General features: G+C 40.8%; 1 protein-coding gene across 2 annotated transcripts in view; it reads right to left on the bottom strand.

Moving 5' to 3' along the window:
• The window catches only part of LOC127632925 (FYVE, RhoGEF and PH domain-containing protein 5-like), a 53,382-nt gene extending 29,092 nt beyond the window's left edge, over positions 1 to 24,290 (bottom strand). For both annotated transcript variants that reach the window (XM_052111768.1, XM_052111769.1), the window contains exons 1-5: positions 24,064 to 24,290; positions 13,881 to 16,666; positions 2,565 to 2,682; positions 1,321 to 1,379; positions 789 to 819 (exon numbers count right to left, since the gene is read on the bottom strand). In XM_052111768.1, coding sequence (XP_051967728.1) covers positions 789 to 819; positions 1,321 to 1,379; positions 2,565 to 2,682; positions 13,881 to 16,594 — 2,922 coding nt within the window. In that variant the 5' untranslated portion in view covers positions 16,595 to 16,666; positions 24,064 to 24,290. The remainder of the gene's footprint in view (positions 1 to 788; positions 820 to 1,320; positions 1,380 to 2,564; positions 2,683 to 13,880; positions 16,667 to 24,063) is intronic.
• Positions 24,291 to 25,887: the final 1,597 nt, after the last annotated feature.

The raw sequence follows: 25,887 nt of genomic DNA, 5'->3' as shown, positions 1-25,887 counted from the left end.
ACGAGGCTCATGAGAAGATACCCAAAACAAAGGCCTGGTGCGTAGGTATTTCGTCATTCATAGGTTGACTTTTTCAAGACAAGGTTGTCAAGGCCAGGAAGTCTCAGTTACTGAAACAACACTGATAAAGCTCTGCTAAACCCCCACCCCATGTGTGTGTGTGTATTTCTGCATGTGTAAATGCATGTGTATGCATGTGAGAGACTATGGAGGGAAGTAAGAAAGTAAGTCTGACGCAATTGCCTGCCTAGATGCGGGTATTGAAGTCATCGCTATTTGCCATTAATCCCTAAATCAGGAGAAATTCTACAGGAGCTTTGAATTTCTTGTGAAAACAAATTAAGGTAGTGAATTTTGCACAGATTGTTGTGTCACTCTAAAACAAAAAATGACTAATGGCTGACGATGGTTTTTATCACCTCTCTGGTGTGTACACATTTCCAGAACAGACTGATGTAAGCTCAGTGGCAGGGATAAAGTGGTTTTGCCCTGCTCATAACCTCCACAAAGACAATAAGCCATAGAGGTCCTTAGTATTGATAGATAAGCCCATCTCTACAAACTGATAAACATAAAGGTCACCTATAAAACCCCATGAACACTATACACAACAGTAATATGAGACAGGCAGCATGGAAGGATTTACCAGCCTTCATTGTATATCATTATGCAGACCTGTGACTAAATGCATAATTTTAAACTCACCTAAAGTATGGTATGACTGTAGTACAACCACTGCCATAATTAAAATATTCTAATATAAACATAACAAAATTGGATTTTCATACCTCCTGAAGAATCTTCAGGGCCTTCACGTGTCTGTGGATTTTGAAACCAGAAAGCAAAAAGGAATTACTTGACATGAGATTACTGTTAGTGGGAAGTCAAAACTATAAATTGTTTTACTAACAATTGTTTTAAAGACTTAAAGGAAGCAAAAACCCTTGTCTAATTCTGTCAAGTAGACATACCCTTGATAAACCAAGTGATACTACAATTTAGACAGCAGATTTTTTTTAAGGGCTTTGTATTGATGTACTAGATGACACACTGCAATAAATCTACAAGCTTAATAACTCATTGAGTCGCTGCTGAAATGCAATATCTTGAAGCAGACAGTCCAGTAATAGGCTGTCAGTTTGTGTATCAGAGGAGCTGTTGAGTGAATTAGAAGAGACAGTGATAAAGATGTGGACAGGGTCTGAAAAAAGAAGATCCCTAAACAAATGACATCTCTAGAATACGATACTATCTGGATTAAAACCAAGGCAGGAGAACAAGCACAAATGCACACAAATGCACTGAGGCACAAACACTTACTCTCTTTCTGAATCCACCAGGTCTTTGACAACATAGTAGGCTCTGGATCGCCCATCAATCTGAAAATGACAGACGAGACAGTCATCGGAGATAAATGAAGGGAACCAGTGTTTAAAGAGTTGCAGTATACATAGCAGAGCATACACTTTCATCTTTCAGTTACAACACACGTGGTATACCCATATATATATATATATATATATATAGAGAGAGAGAGAGAGAGAGAGAGAGAGAGAGAGAGAGAGAGAGAGAGAGAGAGAGAGAGAGAGAGAGAGAGAGAGAGAGAGAGAGAGAGAGATGGACATTCTGATCTAATTTCTCATCCAATTCTGTCAAAGGAAGACTGATTATTTCATTAAAAAAACAATATAAATGAAAAAGCTTTCCTGAAAGTGTAGCTTAAAGCACAGATAAATTATGGATGAGAGGCTGTGTTCATGGCAAGCACAAATCCACCATTGATTTGCAAGCTAATCACAGCTGTCTGAACATGAGTGTTAGCACTGAATTGACATATTTAGGAGAAAGACTGCATGTCTTAGAGACTGGGACATTACTGCTAGAACTGATGTACCCCTTTCTTAAAATAAAACTTACATCCATATGTTCTAAATTCTGTGATATTTCCCCCTTCATGATCTGGGATAAGACCAGATTTAATGTATATATATATAAATCTAAATGCTTTGTAACATTGTAATAGACATGTTATGAATGCATAATAAAATAAAATATTAATAAGCTTCTGAAATTAAACAAGCAACTAGCTTTTTCATGCTTGCTGTTATTCAGAAACAAGGCTGGGACAGGTTACTCCCAGCCCCAGATATTCTCTTATTTTTTAATATGAAGAAAACTAGGAAGTAAGCGTCACAAGGCCAGGCCACGGCTGATTTTACAGTGGCAGAGGGAAGGGGTGGGGTCCAGCAATCACGGCAATGTTAAGATGATTGCCAGGAGATGTACAGTATGAACACTGATCTCACAGAAATTGCACACACATGGAATTTCACATAAATAAGGAGGGTATTTGTTTTAATTTAAATAGCATGCAAAACTGTGATTACTACGATAAGGGTACAGAGAAAAATAAGAGAATACAAAGTTACAAAGCATATAAGAGGAAATAAAAGTATATAGATTCTTCAACTCTATACTAACAGACATTATTTTAGTGTACTACAATATGTACCACAATAGCAAGTACTGAATTGCAGATATTTGTACTAATATTTTTAACTGACCTGTCTGTCATGGCAGTGGTCTTCCCGGCCGTCCTCTTCCTCAGAGGTTCGTCCATGGTCTTCCTCATTGGAAACAGAGACAGGCGCAGAACAAACAGGAAATGGCTCAGTGTAGGCACTAGGAATATAAAACACATTAGAGAGAATAGCACAATGTATACAAATATGTAGTATTATAATGTTGGATTTAGTTTAACTGCAATATATTTAGATTGCATTTTTAATCATGTTTTCTCTTATTATACTTGTTGAAATTCTGTTTATCATGTTCTGTTGTTTTTCTCCTCTGTTTTCTGTTATTGCTTTGGAAACACATAATTTTGATATCATGTTTACATCAATATGTGCACTCATCTAAACACCATTCCTTTATTAGTGTATGGTCATTAATGGTTTAAACAGGTAGAGTTTTGCCCATTACCCAGATTTTGCTCGGCATGTAAACACATTTACCAGCTTATCCAATGTACTCTAGTGTTGTGCACGCTTTGATGTCAAAAGCAGGGAATAATCTGATGACTGCAAATGTCATGCAAATGGTTTTATTGTGTTGTCTGATTTTTTGGATAAGCTGTTGGTGGTATTGGTGTGCATGTAAACTCACACACTGACACAACAACAAAAACCAAATTAAGCCTCAGACAGAGATTTTATCTTTATCTAAAATTCTAAATTCAAAATCAATGTTTGATGATACAATGTCCAAAATAGTCTCCCATCACTGTGACTAACACTGTTTTTGAAGTCCCAGAGAGAAACTCTTTTGACCAGAGTGCTGCAAGCTTTTCTCACTTTCAGGTCACAAGAGTTCAGCAGCTTGGAACACAACAGAGGACCATCACAATGCTTGCAAACATCATAAAACAGACAATCTCCCCATATCAAAAACAAAGGAACAAACCAGGGCCTCGTTTCCCAAAAGCATCGTAAGCCTAAATAGATTGTAAAATCCATCTTACATCTTAGTTTTGTGGCCTATTTCCCAAAGGCATCGTAACTTAAGTAGTACTTGAAAATGCTCGTAGAATATCAAGTGCTCTGTAGTAATCGTGCAACACTAAGAGCATCGTAAGGACACAGTAAGGATGCAGACACCTGCAGGTAAATCGCAAAATTACACTTTACAATATGTAATTACAAATAGCTACACTATTCTCACATGTTGAGACGTTAATATCAGGATATATGTGTTTTATTTATTTTAATTTTAACAAATAAGTCTAATAATAATAATAATGATTATATTATTATTATTATGAAATATATAAAATAGATAGTCAAAATGGATGAATAGATTAACTAGTAAGCAAATAAGCTATTTGTATGGACTAGTTGGACAAGCTGGTAACAACAAAGTTGTGGCATGATTGATGCAGAATTAATATTAGAAAGAAAAGAAAAAAGTAATGAACTTGCTGCCGTGCATGAAAATCGACCATATATATATGCTCATCATCCTACATTTATTTGGTAGATGCTTTTATCTTCATCTCCTCTTCCTCTCTGAGGCCCAAAGGCTCTCTCACCAGCACTACATGTTGTGTAGCACTGCACCTGCAGCATTGCTGTCACCTTTATCACGTTTGGGAGTACATTTACATTTATGTATTTGGCAGACACTTTTATCCAAAGCGACTTACAGTGCACTTATTACAGGGACAATCCCCCCAGAGCAACCTGGAGTTAAGTGTCTTGCTCAAGGGTGGTGCTGGGGCTTGAACCCCCGACCTTCTGGTCAGTAACCCTGAGCCTCAACCACTGAGCCACCTAGTAAAGAGCCTTCACTTCCAAAATAAGGAGCCTTCACTCCTTATTTTGCACTCAGCGATAACACAGAATAATATAAAATTAATGCTTTTAATAAGCAGGATCAGCACACAGGGCCTCCACTGTCTTCACTAATCCTTGAAGCTTTTATATCGAGAGGAATTTGTGAAAATGAAATATTACAAATGCACGTCTGATTCTGGAAGCAGATTGTGTAAAAGAAAATGATCGTTCTGCAAAAAATTCTTGTAAAAACATTATGTAAACATGCAGTTAATTAGGTCGAATAATTATGAAACAATTTTAATACAAATTTTAGTGAGGTAAATTACAAACTGGAAAATTATTGCAAAAATGTAATGAATTTACAATGATAAGTAGCACTATATAGTCACATTTCAGCACTGTCACATGGACAGCGACTCTCTTAAGTAGCACTTAAAGCACACCCTCGCACATTCATGTTAAGTGCAGTTTTGGGAAACTCTAACAAACATTCGTAAAATTGCTTGTAGAAAACGCTCTCATTGGGAAACGCAGCCCAGGTCTCAAAACAGAGAGTTTTGTTTTAGAGGGCACTTTGGTATCTAGCAGAGCAGAAATTACCCTTTGCCAAGGTGAAACAAATTCCCCTTATTCATTTAAAATAGACCTGGTGAGAATAATTTGTTTTTTCCTCCCCTGCTCTCCTTACAGTAGTAACACGGATGGCTGGGGCCAGATTGTAAGGACATTAACTGTTGGGCACAGAGTGTTGGCTTTGTGATCCTGTGGTGAGCACTTAAAGCAAAGAGAAGATACAGCCATAGGGATATGCAAAAACTTACAATGAAGCTGCTTATATAATGTGGCGGGCACAAAATTAGTGGATTTGGTCTTACATACTTGTATAGATGCATTACACAATGACTCTTAGGATTGTAAATGTTGAAATAGTGATATGTGGTGTGATGTCTGGTTTAAAAAGAATGTTGAGGAGTTTCAAATTTACAAGGTGTGAAAGTGTGTGTGCATAGCTCCTGTGTACAAAAGGTCTTACAGGTGCCCACCTGGGCGTCATACTACATAAGGACACTATACTCAATCATGAACCACATCCACAATGTCTGGAGGAAGTGGAAATTGCTCATTGCTGATAGCCAGCTGAACTGGGGGAGCTAAGGTGACAGTTCATTTAGAGGGCCCAGATAAAGAACACAGGAGTCTCCTGGTAGCACAGCTCTACAATCATCAGTAATCTCAACAGAGGACTCCACTGTCGGTGGTAGCGGCTTGAGGGTTAGCATAAAGATAAAATAAACCATTCCTTACAAGAGAAACACATTTTGAAATAAATTAAAACTGAAACTGCCCATGTGTAACTCTCCAGGATCAAATATAACTAAAACAATGTTCTTACAATCACCTCTGGATTTCAGATTGCTGCATGATTTGTATCTTTTGTATCCTGAGGAAGTCGTCACACATTTTCCTTTATGTTGCTTTTGGTGAGAAAGCATCAGCTAAGAAAGGCAAAAATCTTTATAATTTTCTTTTTATAATAATCTCACTGCTCCATACTGTCAATTGGTAACCTCATCCTGAACATTAATCTATATTAATATTTTTTTTTTTAAACAAATTGGAATAAAACAAGCTATCTTTCATTCATATGAGTTCATCTTCCATATCCACTCTACATCAGAAAAGAAATTACGGATTATACAATACTCCTGTCTCTTCAACATTACCATTTATGAGAAGCAATTATGGAGCAAAGCACTTCTCTTGTAAGCTGTTTGCTTTAAGGTACCCATGAGCTAAATTTACTGCTGAAAATTACAGAAAGACTGCAATGATTTCATATTACACACCTATAAGTCCTACTGCCTGATGCTTTCCTGAGGCTTGTTATATGTAATTCAATTGGTTTAAACATTTGATACTAAAATATACATTAGAAACCCCTAGTGCTTCTCTGTCTGAATCTGTGTAATCTGTCCTGCCATTAATGTAATATTAGAAAAGACATGGAAAAATCTGGGAATAATGACAACAACAACATCTTTGTGGTAGCCTTGCTTTTCTGTGCCACACCTCGCCTTGTTGTTGGGGTCGCAGGGGAGTCTGAGAGATCGGTATTGCCTGTCCCCACCCCATCCCACTGACCCTGTACCCTCGCCCTTGTCCCGCATTTCCTGTAAACAGTGGCGTGGAGGCTCACTGGTTGGGTGCGTCCTCCCTTGAGATAACTTGGCTGAGAGCCCTGGGCAACAGGCCCAACTTGGGCCCAAACCAAGCCCACACCCAACTTTGAAAGGATCAAAAGGCAGACTTATAAAACAAATCTAAGATGTGTAATTTTCTCTCTTGTTTCTCTGGATTAATTTCTATCCTCTGTCTTTCAGTCTCTCACTATTTTTCTCCTTTTGCTCTCACACGTTGGTCTTAGCATTCACTTCCACTATTTGTTTGTCATCAGTTTTCTCATTAGTACAGCAGGTGGAAAATTATGCAGGTCAACAAAATTATGTCCCTATAATCATAGCCATATAATAATAATCACATATACTGTATGATATTATGATATGACATGATGAGAAAACGTCTCGGTTACTGTTGTAACCTCCATTCCCTGATGAAAGGAAGGAGACATTGTGTCGATGTAGTGGCACTAGGGGTCGCTCTTGAGAGCCCCAAAACTCCTCATATCTTTGAGAAAAGTCCAATGAGAATTGGCGATTGGAATTTGCATGCCACTATCCTGGACATACAGGTATAAAAGGGAGCTGGAATGCAGAGTTCATTCAGGTGTTGTGCTGAGGAGCCGAGACAGGGTTCCTGACATTTCAGCGGGTATTACAGCCTGTGGCAAGTGGGAGACAATGTCTCATTCCCTCCATCAGAGATGTTCCCCTTCTGTCAATCACTCGACAGTGTGTCGATGTAGTGACACTTGGGGTCCCTATATGAAATGCCAGAATGGCTGAACTGTGTTACATGAACTGCAGATGCAAGTGTAAGTAGGCTACATCGAGCGAAGGAACAGATGCACTCGGACTGCACATAGCCTCCCCAGACGCCCCAAAATATGTCATGTAGTTCCCCACTTCCCTGGACGTATCTAGTATGGGAGCAGGCCGCACCAGCCGCGGCCTTTTTTCTCTAAGTTTTTCTCTCCACAGAGTATTAGATTCAGCTGGGGCCTTTTAAAATGCACCGGGGGAAGGCATTCTTTTCCTTTCCTAGTCTTTCAGGGGGAAAAGACCAAACAGGGAACCACACCATGCCCTGAAGGGGGGGTAAACATGTGGCAAATACATCACATGGGCTCAGGGCTGCACATGGAAGTGGCGTGGCAGTAGGTCCTGCCCTTCAAAGGGGAGGAGCTCTATAAACACAGCGACCGGGGCAGAAAGGGCTCTGCCCAAGGGAGACGCGGGTCTACCAAAGGGAGACCATGCCTCGGAAGATACATCACAGGAGGTTACCGTGGTAACCAACACCTGTGGAGCACTTACCCCAGTACAGGGCATGTTAGCACACGTTGTCTCGTTTTGCTGTGTACTGTACTAACTGTATATGGTTGAAACGACAATAAAAACCACTTGACTTGACTTGACTTGACTTGACAATTCACAATCGTATTTTATCAAACTACACAATGATGACTCTAAGACATTATAGATATTACAGTTTTATCTTCTGTTAATACCTGATCTTCTGTGAAAGGTGCTATACAAATAAAAATGACATGACTTTGCTTGACTCATCCTTGCTCTTTCTATTTCCTACTTTCCTTGTAAAATACAGCCATACACATTCAGGCAGATGTCTTTGGTCATTGTGTTATGCAGATCCCTTATACTTAATCAAAACAATCAATGTATAATATGAATTTACACATTTTTTATGTATTATAGGAGGTTTGATAGTCACTATTACACATTTGTGGTGTTTAAGCCACTATTTATAAGGATAAATAGGCCACTGTTATGTTTGAGCAGTTTAAAAATTTTCCTCAATCATTCTATCACACTACCTGCTGTCCTCTGGGACCAACAATGACTAAAAAATGCTTCTCTGATTGACTTTGGCATGAAAAATATTCTTTCTCTGTGCATTTGCAATCAGTCATTGACCTGTTACTGAGTCTCCATCCACCAAAGTGGCAATATACATTTTTCTCCGTAAACATTTAAAAGATGACAAACAAAAATAGACAGAACAGCAGCAGTGACGGAGGGTTCTCTTGGGACAAAGCATGGCTAATGGTGCAGACACGTAGGCCCATTTGCAAACATGCAATGCTGTTAGATTGCACAGCAACTCGAGTCAATAATGTCACCAGAAAAAAGGTCCCTGGCTCCAATATAATCTTCTGAATAATAGAGGATGCTCAAAAGTGTGGTCAGTGTGGACAGTCCAGGGGGCAACGAGGGGCAGGCCGGAAGTCCAAGGGGGCACAGAGGGTAGGCAGGAAGTCCAATGGGGTACAAAGGGCAGGTAGGAAGTCCAGGGGGACACAGAGGGCAGGCAGGAGGTCCAGGGGGGCACAGAGGGCAGGCAGGAAGTCCTGAGGGGCACAAAGGGCAAGGACAGGTTCAGGTGGTCTGGGAGGAGGCCACCGGACAGGGACTGGGTCAGGGGGCCTGGGAAGAGGCCACAGGACTGGGACTGGGTCAGGAGGTCTAGTGGAAGGCCACAGGACAAGAACAGGGTCAGGAGGCCTGGGAGGAGGCCACAGGACAGGGACTGGGTCAGGGGGCCTGGGAAGAGGCCACAGGACTGGGACTGGGTCAGGAGGTCTGGGAAGAGGCCACAGGACAGGGACTGGGTCAGGAGGTCTGGGAAGAGGCCACAGGACAGGAACAGGGTCAGGAGGCCCGGGAGGAGGCCACAGGACAGGGACTGGGTCAGGAGGCCTGGGAGGAGGCCACAGGACAGGGACTAGGTCAGGGGTCCAAGGAGAAGGCCACACTAAGGGGACAGGTTTGGGTGGCCCGGGAGCTGGCCACAAGGCAAAGGCCGGTTCAGGGGACCTGGGAGGTGGCCATCGGACAGGGACAGGCCCAGGAGGCCTGGGAGGCAGCCTCAGGACAGGGCCAGATCCCGGAGGCAGAGCTGAGAGGGGCTCTGGAGACGAAGCTGTGGGAGGTTCTGGAGGCCCAGGAGGCGGAGCCAAGAGAGGCGGACCCATGGAAAGCTCTGGAGGAGCAGGGGGCAGAGCTGAGGGAGGCTCTGGGGGCTCAGGAGGCAGAGCTGAGGGAGGCTCTGGAGGCTCAGGAGGCAGAGCTGAGGGAGGCTCAGGAGGCGGAGCTGAGGGAGGCTCTGGAGGCTCAGGAGGCGAAGCCATAGGAGGCTCAGGAGACGGAGCTGAGGAAGGCCCAGGAGACGGGGCCGAGGATAACCAAAAAAGCCACTTTTTTGGTTTGGTTTATTTACCCTGTGGATGAGTCCAGGCACTCGTGCTGTGTGAATGCAATTGGGTTTGTGTTTTCTCATTACCTTGTGCATTCATGTCTTTCTTCAGTGATAACCCTGCCCTCTCATTTGCCTTGTTACATGTCTAATTATTAGTTGATTGTTCTCACCTGTTATTCCTTGTAATCTCCTTGTTTTCTTCCCTAAATAACCTCATTGTGTTTTCTGTCCCATGTCAGTTCTTGTGGATGTTCCTGTGAATGTTTTCCTGTCAGGTGTCAGTTAGTCGTTTCCTGTCTGTCCCAGCCCTGTGTCTACAGCCCAGCCAACTTCTCTTTGCCTACCCTGGACTGTTAAGTTTTCCCCTATAGGGTAGTTTTTGTTTGTTTTCTGTTATTTTGTTAACAAAAGTCCTTATTCGCCATCCTGCATTTGGGTCCTCTCTACTCGCCCCTGGCGATCCTTGACAGAATGAACTGGCCATTTTTGGACCCAGTGGAGGAGAAAGGGCAATTTTTTTAACTCCCACTCCAGTTCGACAGGAACCATCCTCCCTTGACTCGGTCTTGGACCGCAGTTCAATGCGTTGGCGTCAGGGCAACCGCCCTTATGGTATTTATGCTGAGGCGCTCCTCGATGCGGTTCAGGGCTTGGGTAAGGCTGCCTTGATATATCTCTTCCTGTTCGGACTGGATGAGCCATTGGATTGGGAGTTATGGGGAGACCAAGAGACTTGGTCCTTCTGGGAGGTGGTCGATTGCATCTGTAACATCATGGAAGACAGGTACCTACTAGGTCTGTGGGAACCCAACTTCAATGCTCCCACTTCCCAACCCTTGCCAGTGTGACGCTCCTGTTCTACCTGCTCCATACGGGACTCAAACCGGCATGGGAGGCATGGAAGGCGGGTCCGCTAACAAGGAGGCCAAAGGCTACAGCCTCAAGCTTCAGTTGCTAGTGCACTTCTTGAGGTCAGGAGAGTGAGGTTTATACACATTGCACAGCTATCTATCAGCTGGCTCCAGCTATACCTGCTCCTCAACCTTCCTCCATGGCTGACCCCCAGGAGGTGGCCGAGCCCACTGCCAATCACCAGGAGGTGGCATTTGTTTCCGCTGCCGTTCGGCAAAAGGTGGTGGCTGTTCCCGCCACTGCAGTTCCTGCTGCAGTGCTGCCGACTGTCCAAAAGAGGAGGAGAATGAGAAAAGGGCTCCTGCTCTCCTACCACTGCCAACGTCCTCAGCCACATAGGGCGTACCCCTGCTGCTGCCAGCGCTACTGGCCATTGAAGCTGTTCCCCTACTGTTTCCAACACTCACGTCTGTTGAAGTGGGTATGCCAGTTGAGTTTACCATCTCTTACCTGGCTACCTTCCACTTTCCCCTGCGGCAGCCAATGACTCCAAACTCTCCCCTGCGGCTTCCACGATCCTGATCACTCCCCTGCAGTTGCCGCAACCTTGAACCTTTCTCTGTGTCTGTTCCTGACCTTTCCCCATTGGCCTTTACCCTGCCTGCCCTGCCCAGTTTGTCTGTTGTTCAGTCCAGATCCTTGCACATGGCCGATGCCCAGTCTGGTCCCTTGTCAGTGGTCGCCACTCAGTTCGACTCTCCTCCTATCCCTGAGCCTCTGCCGGACCTCATCCCTGACCTGAGGCTACCTGACCTCATCCCTACCTTGCGCCTAATGGACCTCATTCCTGACCTAAGGATGCCGGATCTCAGGCCACCGGTCTCAAACCCCTCCCTCAGGCTTCCTCCCTGGCTGCTAAATCCCATTATATGCATGGTGGATTAAACCTACTTTAACTCTTAGGGTTAAAAAACTGATTTGAGCTTGTTGGCAATGCACCACAATTACATTGAAAACATGTTGTTGTTGTTTTTTAAAGAATGGTATAAATATTTTATTTCTATTTACAGTCAAAACATTGTTTTTTAATTAATTGTCTACAAATGTTTATTTTTCAAAACAAATAATTACATTTTATAGTTTAAACACGTTCTTTCAAATTATATTTTAAACATGTCATTTCAACTTGGTGTGTTAACACTCTATTTGAAATTACTGTTTAATCAAGTTATTTTAGTTTATGGTTGAAAAACCTATTTCCTTGTGCAGTCTAATCATTTTAATTCACTTCACTGTTTAAAACTGTTATTTCCGTTTTACAATAAATGGAAATTCTGTTACACTTCTTGCCACCAAACAACATTTGCTGCATGAAAAATAACATTTTACAGAAACTGTAGAGTGATGTGAGTGTTAAACAATGGAAATCTAATAGCAACACATTTTATCTGGGTGTTTCTCTGAAAATCTGATTAAAAATGCCACTTGAAACATTCAGGTCTTTGACTTCATTGAAGGTAATCAAGCAGAGGTTTCTAATGATGATTCTAGGGTGGTAAAGCAGGAGTAGAGAAGGTCATATGGTCAAAAGAAGGTAAAAGTGTCATCCCACGTTGTGCCTTTGTAAATATCTCCCAAAAGCCCAATAAAAATAAAACACACTTGGGGAACTTGGTTTAATAACACAACATGCTACCAAAATGATCACCTTGAAGATAGAAAACTCTCACAGTTTTCTCATCTATTCCCTTCCACTCAGCTGGATCAGGCTATGAGAGCATTGCAATAAAGGAGAAAAATAGCCTGAACGTTTAATCCACTTTCTCCCTATAATGAACTATTTGTTCACTGAACCATTGCACTGAATCCGATCTCACACAAAGAGGTTACTCCAAGAAATGTACCATCAAATCCTGCAAATTAGAAAATCAGATAAGCTCCCCTGCAAGCATAGTCCATCTTTTCAAACTCATGAAACTCAGCACCACAGGCTGCTCCTTTAACACACACACATGTTGGTGCAGCTATCTATAGACATAATGATCTTTATACTGTACGAACTATAGATTCTATCCCCTAACCCTACCCTTAAACCAAACCCTTACAAAAAACGTTCTACATTTTTATGTTTTCAAAAAACATTTAGTATGTTTTTTAAGTGATTTATGGGGACACTAGAAATGTCCTCATAAACCACATTTATAGCATTCTACCCTTAACACACACACACACAAACACACACACACACACACACACACACACACACACACACACACACAATTATTCTACATTATGGTAGGAACATGAGCTATTTTCTTTTATTATCCAGGTTAAACATAAATGGAGTTCTTTTGACTTTTTCTATCCAATAAACCTTGTAGGCTATCTAGCTCTTCATCAAAAATGTAAATAAAATCTGTTATACATTTATGCATTTGGCAGACTCTTTTATCCAAAGCAACTTACAGTGCATTCAAGAAATACATTGTATCAGTTTAAGTGTTCCCTGGGAATTGAACATATGATCTTGGCAATACATTTACATTTAGCAATTTAGTAGATGCTTTTATCCAAAGCGACTTACAAATGAGGAACATAACAAGCATTTTGTCATACAAAAGTCAACAAGTATCACACTACCAAGTTCTCAAAGTGACTGAACTAGTATAGATGCTAGCACAGAAGAAAGAAATAGACAAGGATTTTTTTTTTTTAAATAATAAGTGCATTTGGTGTGGATTGGTTAAGTGCTCGTGGAACAGATGTGCTTTCAGCTGGTTCTTGAATTCTGAGATGTATGAGCAGATCGTGTGGATGTTGGAAACTCATTCCACCATAGAGGAATAGAGAAAGTGACTGATTATGAAATGGACCATTCACTTGTGCCATGCCCTACCAATTGAGCAACAGGAACCCCTATTATACTTGTAAAACTTCCAGCCAGATTATAGAAAGCATTCTGAGAAAGAGAGAAGTGAAAGCTGAGCTATTAGAGTGACCAAACACTTGCCTAATTTCCTGTTAACATTGTTTTGGCTAGCACTTCCTCCAGACTTGTGATGGTATTGCCATTGTGTTCGGAGGAAAGGATTTCAACATTCAAAATATAACTCTAAAGACAATCTCAGGCCACAGTATTATAAAAAATATTTAAACACATATGAGTCTTCCTAATATAGTTCAATATCTGAATATCTTAACTATATCCTTTGGATATCCTTTTATTTCATGATTAGCATGACATGGAAAACCTAATTTTGAAATGTGCAGTTATGAAAGTAAGACTGACAATACCTTTCAGTGTCTTGTCCTTGAGTGGTGGTCTTGTTTTCTATTCCTGCAAAGCAATTCATGTCCACATAGCCATCATTCTCATTGGCAGGGGTTGTTGTTCGATTCTGATCATCAAAAAATTCTGTAATAGTGACTGCCCGAGTAGGTCTCCCATGAGGAATCTGGATATTTTCATAGTCTGAGCTCATTGCAGGAATGTTTTCATAGTCAGATGTATCTGCACTTGGGAAAGAGATGGAACGAGGCTTAGTTATGGGTAGAGGCATAAAGGGGGGCCGAGAGCGGTCCTCAAAGGATTCCACTCTGGCTATACCCCTGTTGATGTAACTCTTGGCCACACATTGCCTACTTTGCCTCTCTTTGTAAAGCAGAAAGGTGGTAGGTAACTCTGAGTTGCGTTGTGGCATGGTCACACGGGACTGAATCTGGGGGGAGCTACTTGTACTCCGATGATCAAGCTCCAGCACCCGAATGGTCCCATGGTGACTAGACTCAGACGATGACCTGGAGGAGCGAACACTGCCATCTCCACAGGCTTTGTTTTCTGCTTTTTTCCTAAATTTCAGAGCCAAGAACCGTTTGAATGACGTCTTCTTCTTTTTCAGGTTATCAGGAGATTCGTGTTGGATTAGAAGTGATGGAGAACTTTTGGTGACAGGCCTCTTAGTTATGTAAGCTAAATCAAAGGGTGGTGGGATATCGACTAGAGATGTAGGTGTCGATACACCACTGGAGGACTGGTGGCTTCTTTGAGAAAAGCTTCCAGAAGAAGTGATTACACAAGGCAACGAAAGTGTGTCATCTTTTCTATGCAATCTACTTTCCTCTCTAGGAGATTTATCACCCTCAAAGAGCCCTAAAAACGGTGTGTCTCCACCCTCAACTGAAAGCGACCGAGGAGATGGAAGAAAACGTCTTTGCTTCAATGAGGGAATAATTTGATTAGCCTCGGTTTCATCTGAAGGCTTGGGATGTGGATTGCCATTCTGGTCCAAGGCTACTGTGTAGTAATCGTGAGTCTGGCAATCAGTGCCCGTCTCCTCAGGCACAGTCTCAGGAACATATCCAGGTACTTTCCCAGATAGCGAGCGAGATCTTGTCACAATGCTCTTCCTGTCCAGAGAGATAAAGTTCTCCCCCTCTGAGTCAAAGCCAGCCTCCTCATAAATGTGTTCGTCACTTTCTGTGTCTGTGTCCTCAAAGAAAGGCACAATATGGCAGTCTAGCTCTTCTATGTCCTCTTCAAATGCTTCGGTGGTGTGGGCAAAAACCACACGGTTGGTAAGTTCAGGAGTTCTGCCTAAATCCAGGTTAGCTGGAACTGTAATGTTGCAAAGTCTGAGACGAGGCTGGCAGCTGTTTCTCTGACTCAAGAAGGCTTTTTCCCGTCCAACTGATCGTTCTCTCACACTTTTACCCTTAGTTTTCCTGTCCATGTTTACTGGCTCATCTTCATCTCCTATTTCCACGTAATCTTCTGAGGACACACACTCCACTTGCTGGTCATCAGCATCTTCAATATCAGCATAATCATCCACTGCTTCGCTTTTTGCCATCTCTTTATCCTTAAGTTTAGAAGGCTTTTTTGACTGAGAGATACCATTTTCTAAAATTGCTTGTTCCTTCTCTAACTCTGCCACATCATTTGATGACACATAGAAAGGCTCTTGGCTTGACGTCGCCTCTGTTGTGTTCATTGGTTTCTCTATGCAAGACATCTCATCAGTGCATCTTGCTTCTGGGTCAGAGGTGCACGTGAAATCACCTGGCACAACCTCTATGACAGAGTAGGGCTCATATGCATCTACTGACTCCTCTGCAAACCTGAATCGTCCAGATGGGTCTTTAGTAGCACGTTCAGCCTGCCAAGTATTGTTGTCATCCTGTGTGTTAATGACATCGTAAGGATATTCCTCACATAGTGAGTGTTGACTACAGTTTGTAGCCTGTGAAGAAAGTCCAGTTTCACTGTAGGCTAGATCCTCTTCTGTCTTATAATGTACACACTTTCCACTAGCGTCCTCTTCATACCGATCACTGTCACAATCAATTGAATGCTCAGAGGGTATAGACTTTCTCTCACTGTAATAAGGCTGTTCTGTGTCATCAGTGGAGCATAATGTAGGATCCTCACAATTGTCTGATAGTGTTTCCTCAATCTCTGCATATGGGCTTTTAGGGTCTTTGCACTCTACTGATTTACCTGCAGGCTGATCTTTAGTATGTGTCTCACTCTTAGAACATGTAGCTGTGTCCTCAATTACATCATAAGCATTTTCTGTATTCTCTGATGGGCTGATAACATTAGTGTTTATGATGAGGGCCTCATCTGCTGAATCAGAACTCACAACACCCACATCAACCAAATTAAAAGAGGCAGTGGCATCATCTTTATCTTCCTCCTCTCCCATTGTTTCATCCACTACCATCTGTAATTCTTCTTCTGTGTCATTATAACAAATAATGTCATGATTGTTAAACATTAACTTTTTGTCTGTGTCTGATAAGTTCTCATGATCATCTGTACAGTTTTCTCTGGATGCATCTGCTTCGTCCTGTGTGACCTCTGATTCATTGTCTTGCTTCAGTTCAAGTCTATCAGAGGACGTTATGTCCCCATTACTCACAATGCTTTGGCTCACCACAGAAGCTAGCCTTGGTTTAGGTGCCACGGGAGGCTTAGGACCTCGAGAAGAAAAATAAAGCCTTGACATCGGGGTGGAGGACACAGCTATAGACAAATGACTTTGTCTTTGGTTGAGAAGTTTGATATTGCTTCTAAAACTCTGCAAAAAGAGAAAAAGAAAAGATGACACTTGCATTTATCACATTATCACTCCCTGGCAAATTGAGTTTTATTGAATTGGATCTCATTGCTCTTGCAATAAAAATAAATTGGAGACTCTACAAACTGACTGCCAACATGCCATTATGCGCTCAGCTGGATATATAGTAATATACAAAATAATTTATCAAAACTACTACAAACACAGAAATGGACCGCTAAGTCCATCTTCTTAAAAAGGGTTAGCCTGACCTGAAAGACATTTTTGGTGAAATGCACTCTTTCTCTTAACAAAATCTATACACCCCTTGTCTCTTCCTGTTATTTGGTACCTGCCTTGACACATGTCCTATTAAACTTACGGTGCACTTGGTGCTCACCCTGCTAAGATGTTGTTTCCTGATACGACTAATTAACAATTCCAGCAGACTCTCCTGGAAGGACTGTGGACAGGAAGTGCAAAGGGGAAGGACATTAACAGTGCACCATGGCTCCTCCATTAACCCCCCCCCCCCCACACACACATTTTTTTCTACAAGAGTGCAGATTTGCACAACACAAATAGCCTGCACTTCTTCTCGTCAGTCTTCCCATGATTCACACTCCAGTGATAAATTCCCCCCCACACACACACAACGTCCTCAGACTGGATTTATATTTTTATTTTTTCAGAAAAGGTCATTTCAGTGCGTTAAAGAACAATAAAAAGAGAAACATCAACATCCCAACTAACGTCCCCTTGGCAAAAAAACAGGATATGAATTATGCAACAAGAATTCACTTAAAACAAATGGTTAAACACAATGGGAGGGATGAAGGGAGAAACAAAACTCTTTACTGTGCAATGCCAAATTTACAAATTCTGTCACTACATCACTGAAAGCAGAAAGAAAAGAGGGTGACGACTGGATAAATGTAATCCCTGACTCTCTTTGAATTGTGTATAATATATACATACAGCATATATATATATATAAAATCACGATATAAAATTAGAATATCGTGCAAAAGTTCATTAATTTCAGTAATTCAACTTAAAAGGTGAAACTAATATATTATATAGACTCATTACAAGCAAAGTAAGATATTTCAAGCCTTTATTTGATATAATTTTGATGATTATGGCTTACAGCTTATGAAACCCCAAATTCAGAATCTCAGAAAATTAGAATATTGTGAAAAGGTTCAGTATTGTAGGCTCAAAGTGTCACACTCTAATCAGCTAAACACCTGCAAAGGGTTCCTGAGCCTTTAAATGGTCTCTCGGTCTGGTTCAGTTGAATTCACAATCATGGGGAAGACTGCTGACCTGACAGTTGTGCAGAAAACCATCATTGACACCCTCCACAAGGAGGGAAAGCCTCAAAAGTTAATTGCAAAAGAAGTTGGATGTTCTCAAAGTGCTGTATCAAAGCACATTAATAGAAAGTTAAGTGGAAGGGAAAAGTGTGGAAGAAAAAGGTGCACAAGCAGCAGGGACAAGGATTGTCAGGAAAAGGCCATTCAAATGTGTGGGGGAGCTTCACAAGGAGTGGACTGAGGCTGGAGTTAAAGCATCAAGAGCCACCACACACAGACGGGTCCTGGACATGGGCTTCAAATGTCAAACGTCTTACCTGGGCTAAAGAAAAAAAGAACTGGTCTGTTGCTCAGTGGTCCAAAGTCCTCTTTTCTGATGAGAGCAAATTTTGCATCTCATTTGGAAACCAAGGTCCCAGAGTCTGGAGGAAGAATGGAGAGGCACACAATCCAAGATGCTTGAAGTCCAGTGTGAAGTTTCCACAGTCTGTGTTGGTTTGGGGAGCCATGCCATCGGCTGGTGTTGGTCCACTGTGCTTTATTAAGTCCAGAGTCAACGCAGCCGTCTACCAGGACAATTTAGAGCACTTCATGCTTCCTTCAGCAGACAAGCTTTATGGAGATGCTGACTTCATTTTCCAGCAGGACTTGGCACCTGCCCACACTGCCAAAAGTACCAAAACCTGGTTCAATGACCATGGTATTACTGTGCTTGATTGGCCAGCAAACTCGCCTGACCTGAACCCCATAGAGAATCTATGGGGCATTGCCAAGAGAAAGATGAGAGACATGAGACCAAACAATGCAGAAGAGCTGAAGGCCGCTATTGAAGCATCTTGGTCTTCTATAACACCTCAGCAGTGCCACAGGCTGATAGCATCCATGCCATGCCGCATTGAGGCAGTAATTAATGCAAAAGGGGCCCAAACCAAGTACTGAGTACATATGCATGATTATACTTTTCAGAGGGCCGACATTTCTGTATTTAAAATCCTTTTTTTTTTATTGATTTCATGTAATATTCTAATTTTCTGAGATTCTGAATTTGGGGTTTTCATAAGCTGTAAGCCATAATCATCAAAATTATATCAAATAAAGGCTTGAAATATCTTACTTTGCTTGTAATGAGTCTATATAATATATTAGTTTCACCTTTTAAGTTGAATTACTGAAATTAATGAACTTTTGCACGATATTCAAATTTTTCGAGTTTCACCTGTATATACACCGATCAGCCACAACATTAAAACCACCTGACTAATATTGTGCAGGCCCTTCTCGTGCTGCCAAATCAGCGCCAACCCTTGTCTCAGTATAACATTCTGAGATACTATTTTTCTCACCACAATTGTACTGAGCATTTATCTGATTTACTGTAGAGTAAATTCGGAGTAAATTCTTGAGACTGTTGTGTGTGAAAATCCCAGGAGATCAGCAGTTACCAAAATATTCAAACCAGCCCGTCTGGCAATGCCTTGCAGATGAGAGGTCAACAGAAAATGGCCAGACTGGTTCGAACTGACAAAGTCTACAGTAACTCAGATAACCGCTCTTTACAATTGTGGTGAGAATGCTAATCTGAGAGTTGTTTTGGCGGCACGAGGGGGACCTACACAACAGGCAGGTGGCTTTAATGCTGTGGCTGATCAGTGTGTATGTATATATATATATATATATATATATATATATATATATATATATATATATACATACACTTGTTCAATAAAATGGTAGTAAACAAAACATTGTTTTCTAAAACTGATTGTTGTATTGCCTTATCAATGATTAACTCTTCTGCCACAAGAATGTAATGCATTTTAATTATCTGAATATTTATTATATATATATGTTATAAATTGAATTGCATTTTAATGAGGGATATAAGTATTCGACCCCTCAGCAAAACATGACTTAGTACATGGTGGGAAAACCCTTCTTGGCAATCACAGAGGTCAGACGTTTCTTGTAGTTGGCCACCAGGTTTGCACACATCTCTGGAGGGATTTTGTCCCACTACTCTTTGCAGATCTTCTCCAAGTCATTGAGGTTTCGAGGCTGATGTTTGGCAACTCGAACCTTCAGCTCCCTCGACAGATTTTCTATGGGATTATGGTCTGGAGACTGGCTAGGCCACTCCAGGACCTTAATGTGCTTCTTCTTGAGCCACTCCTTTGTTGCCTTGGACGTGTGTTTTGGGTCATTGTCATGCTGGAATACCCATCCACGACCCATTTTCAATGCCCTGGCTGAGGGAAGGAGGTTCTCACCCAAGATTTGGCCCCGTCCATCGTCCCTTTGATGCGGTGAAGTTGTCCTGTCCCCTTAGCAGAAAAACACCCCCAAAGCATAATGTTTCCACCTCCATGTTTGACGGTGGGGATAGTGTTCTTGGGGTCATAGGCAGCATTCCTCCTCCTCCAAACACGGTGAGTTGAGTTGATGCCAAAGAGCTTGAATTTGGTCTCATCTGACCACAACACTTTCACCCAGTTCTCCTCTGAATCATTCAGATGTTCATTGACAAACTTCAGACAGTCCTGTACATGTGCTTTCTTGAGCAGGGGGACCTTGCGGGCACTGCAGGTTTTCAGTCCTTCACGGCATAGTGTGTTACTAATTATTTTCTTGGTGACTGGTCCCAGCTGCCTTGAGATCATTGACAATATCCTCCCGTGTAGTTCTGGGTTGATTCCTCACCGTTCTCATGATCATTGCAACTCCATGTGGTGAGATCTTGCATGGAGCCCCAGACCGAGGGAGATTGACAGTTCTTTTGTGTTTCTTCCATTTGCGAATAATCGCACCAACTGTTGTCACCTTCTCACTAAGCTGTTTGGCGATGGTCTTGTAGTCCATTCCAGCCTTGTGTAGATCTACAATCTTGTCCCTGACATCCTTGGACAGTTCTTTGGTCTTGGCCATGGTGGAGAGTTTGGAATCTGATTGATTGATTGCTTCTGTGAACAGGTGTCTTTTATACAGGTAACAAGCTGAGATTAGGAGCACTCCCTTTAAGAGTGTGCTCCTAATCTCAGCGCGTTACCTGTATAAAAGACACCTGGGAGCCAGAAATCTCTGATTGAGAGGGGGTCGAATACTTATTTCCCTCATTAAAATGCAATTCAATTTATAACATTTTTGACATGCATTTTTCTGGATTTTTTGTTGTTGTTATTCTGTCTCTCACTGTTCAAATTAACCTACCATTAAAATTATAGACTGATCATTTCTTTGTCAGTGGGCAAATGACAAAATCAGCAGGGGATCAAATACTTTTTTCAGTCACTGTATATGAGGGGCTTTCTCAGCAAATATTTGTATATGCGATTAATCGGGACACCATGTAATTAATTCGATTAAAAATGTTAACCGATTGACGGCCCTAATATATATATATACAGTATACAGCATGTATTAAGGATGCACCGATATGAAAATTGTGGGCCGATACCAATTTAAGCAACAACAAAAAAAACCTATCCACAGTTTTCCTGAGCAACCACTGGGCGACACCATGATGCGTGTTTTGTATTTCTAGTATCTGGACGGCAAGTAAAAACAGCCAAAACAAGCGATCCAGAGGAGAACAACAACCATTGAAGTGTTACTTGGTGTAAAAATGTATTTCAGGCTCAACTTGTGCAGTTGTTGGCTGTCATAATAACAAATCAGAAAAATGAATGATATCAACGTAACTAACATCGGACCATCGCTTCATGCCATCTACACACCCAGGTCTATAAAAAACATCCATCTCGACTCTGTGAAGTATCTGCATACTTTTTGCCAATTTTTACAAATGTAATACCTTAAACATTACATTACCTACTAAGAATATACGCAGATGTGAGTGAAAAGACCGGAAGACAGGAAATTGAACAGTGAAACTTTGGAACACTTCCGTGTTCAGGAAAAATGTGGATAGGCCGATACAAATACCATAGGCTATTTGCCTTGTTTTGTCATCAGATCACTGTTTTACTTTAGAATTTTGCTTTAAAAATGAACAATGAGGTACAAAAGCTTTTTTACTGTTTTAACGATAAATCATTTCCATTGAACATGGATTGGATCTGTTGAACACATGATATCATACCGATGTCTCAGAAGTCAAAGTCTGCTGGTTTTAAAGCGTTTTGGATGGTTTCCTTCAACATGTAGCCTATAAGTGGTGTTTTCACAACAGTCAAATCCATTTATAATGTTTTTTAAGCACTAAGGTGACAATGAGAAATAATACAAATGTATACATGTTCTTACGAGTACCAGTACTTCTACATATTGTGGCAATTTTTATTTCTGGATTATGCTTTGAATTCACAGAGTTTTTACAAAGTGTGTTACTATAAATAAATCATTGTTTTTCAAATCAGCACTTCCATGCTTATAACTGATATGCTAATGGTTTTAATTTGGTCAATAATTGGCCGATAGATATTATGGATGCATCGATCCGATACCTGGATCGGTATCGGCTCCGATACTGACGTTTTTACCTGGATCATATATCGGTCCAACAAGGCCAATCGAAATCTGAATCCACGTGATTGTCATTGTCTTTATCATCAAGCTCAAAGAATGCCACAAAAGAACATTTAAAGCACTATTAAGGTAGTCCAAATGTCTATTCGAAGACTCTTGAATACATACGATAGCTAAGTGAATCTTAAAAGTATGTGTTTATTAAATACATATACAATTTACTGAACGAGCGCTGCTCTGTTGACACACACGCACATACTGTATGCATGTGCATTGGCTCGTGAAACGCTGCTGTACAAAAATTCCATCTCAGAAGTAGATGCCCAATAGTTTGGTTCGCTTATAGCAGCACTGAGAATGGCATCGGAGGAGCATTACACCAGATGTTGAATGAGAAGTGAATTAAACTACTGTAAAGTAGCCTACAAACAAGCACTTTTCTGGAGTCATCCTGGTGCGGTTCTTCAAAATAAAAGCCTAATTCAAAATAAAAGTCCTAAGTCATTACAATTGAAATGCATCTCTATGGTAAAATTTAATTAAAATATTAATTAATATTATTATTATTACTAATTACAATAACAAATGACATTTGTCATTTAATCATTTATTAAATTAAAATAAAAATACTATGTGATTGAAATGTGGACTGATATTCCAATTTGAACAAAAAAGACATACAAGGTAGAAATAAAAATAAAAAAGTGTAGGCTCAAGAGAACTGGCTTTTTTTTTTTTTTCCACAGAAGACTTTCATTTTGCTTTTTGAATTTGCTGATCCAACAGACTAGATACGAATAACGTTTTTCTTAATAGGCTGCACAAGTTTTATATGATTGATTTTTGTTTTCCTAATTTTTTTAATGAAATTAGGTGTAGTTAGATGAGTACATTTTGGTTTTTTACACATAAAAGAGTACTCATATTCAGTTCCACACACTGAGTTATAGATATTCTAAACTCATTAAGAAAAACGAAACTTATTAAGGAAAAAAACAACACGGGTATCAGCCGATACTGAGAGTTCAGGTATCCGAATCGGATCAGGAGAGAATCCCTACAAGTGCATCCCTAATAAATAAATAAATTGCTGATATAAAACAGCTGATAAATATACAGTATACACACAGAGTATTCTAATACACTTGCATCTGTACTAATGTCCTCATTTAAGTTGTGTGATCGATATCAATGATATTCAGTGATAAATAATACAATAATATTTAAACGCATTGTTCAATAATACAGGAGACTAAGTGACAGAGAGCATCATCAATCCTAAGAACCAAAATGACATTTTCTATACTTTTGGCAACAGCCCTGACTGTAGACAGTGTTCAATGTGACGATCCGAGTCAGTACTTCACTTTCACAGGGAATATAATTTAACAAACAGCAAGTCAGTACAGCGTCGTTGTCGAGGATATGACACTTATTTCTCATTCCAGTATAAACTTTTTCTCTATACTGCACATATTCAAAGAAATACTCCGCAGTACTGCGGATTAACAGGCTGTTAAAGATTTCATTCTGGACTTCGCACAAAGTCATAGTAATTGAACGGCACTGAAAGTTAGGCTAAGTCAGAAAAGAGCAAGCAATTATTTGGTTTCACACCTGTGTTCATTGTCGAATGTCATCCACCGTGGCATCTGAAACACTTTCACATTTTTCCTGGTTATTCCGCCAAAGCAACAGTATATATCCAGAGGTGCCGCGAACTTACTCCACTTACATTTGTCATAAACATTGGGAAATAAACAATAAAGACTCAGTTATTCGCCGGTGTGACAAGAAGACAAAAAACAGCTTTATTAGCGACTGTTGCAGCAGGTCTCTTCAGGTCCGCGCGCTTACCTCTAAAGAAATGATAGTGATGCGCGCGCGCTCAGATCTGCGTGTGGAGACTGAAGGTGTTTCTGCGCGCTTCCTGAGGAGGTACAGCGAATCTCGCTTGGGGGAATACAAAGATCAATGACCAAAACCACAAAGAAAAACATATAAAACCAATAATCATCAGTGGCGTACGCCACTTTCACGAAAAATAACGGCACCATTTCTGTCAAGTGATGGGATAATTTCTGCGTCCCTTTCAAATCACATACACAAGTACTCAAAATTTCTAATCAGACTGCCTTTGCAATATCCCAGTGTTAGTGTTAAGCACTGCTTAGTTGCATAAACCCCACGCTTTGAGATGTTGAGCTTTCTATAGTTTGATTGGTATAACAAGGGCTGTTTTGTGGTTTGGGTAAACAAATGTTCTTAAACCGTTTCTAAACGCAGTTTTGTCAAGACAGTGAATGATTTTGCTGTTTGCCTGGCTTCCTTTTTGATCATCTGTTGCCTGATTGGAGGAAAGCAGCTCTTTAAAAACCTCTCTTCATAACAGGAAACTGCTATCCCCTTTTCCTGCTTTACAGGCAATTCTTCCTTAGCAACAAATGAACAAAGGTGCTGCTGTTAACCCTACTGTGGAATCACTGCAATCAAAATGTATTGTAGACAATGTATTTTTCCTAATGGAACCTAACACCGATGGAAGACTACTAATTTACTGAATGTTTTTAGGTGGAAACAGTTTTTAATACTCCTGAGATCAGTGGAAACAGTGACATCAAATAAAATCACTATTGTACTGCTACATAACACATTAGAGACTGGAGTAAAAGTGTATAAACATACTTCAAAATGAAGGATCTGAGCATATCGTCTGAATATAATAATAATTTTGTAAAAGAAATTTAATCCAAAAATGAAAATGTTCTCATCATTTACTCACCCTCATGCCATCCCAGAAATGTGTTACTTTCTTTAGATTTGTAGAAAAATATCTCAGCTCTGTTGGTCAGTTCAATGCTTGTGAATGGTGGCCAGAAATTTGAGGCTCCAAAAAGTACTTAAAGGCAGCATAAAAGTAACCCATAAGACTCCAGTGGTTGAATCCATGCCTTCCGAAATGATATGGCAGGTGTGGGTGAGAAATAGATCAGTGATTAAAAACATTTTTACTATAAATTCTCCTTGCTGTCCAGTATGTGGCAGTATGCATGAAGAATGCAAAGACCGCAAGATCATGTTTACACTCTACAATATCAGGAAGATAAGACTCTTCCTCTCTGAACATGCCACACAACTCCTTGTTCAGTCACTTGTCATAACTAGACTGGACTACTGTAAGGCTCTCATTGCAGGCCTCCCTGCATGTGCAGTTAGACCCCTGCAAATGATCCAGAATGCAGCAGCACGTCTGGTCTTTATCAAGTGGTTTTTATTGTCGTTCAACCATATACAGTTAGTACAGTACACAGTGAAACGAGACAACATTCCTCCAGGACCATAAAAACAACATAGGACAAACACAGAACCACATGAGACTACACAGACTAAATAACATTTCTACATAAAGTGCATGTGGAAACGTGTGCAAAAGGTTCGGGA

The sequence above is a fragment of the Xyrauchen texanus genome, chromosome 39, assembly GCF_025860055.1.
Source record: "Xyrauchen texanus isolate HMW12.3.18 chromosome 39, RBS_HiC_50CHRs, whole genome shotgun sequence".
In the NCBI taxonomy this organism is placed as follows: Eukaryota; Metazoa; Chordata; class Actinopteri; order Cypriniformes; family Catostomidae; genus Xyrauchen; species Xyrauchen texanus.
This window is presented reverse-complemented; position numbering and strand designations above follow the sequence as displayed.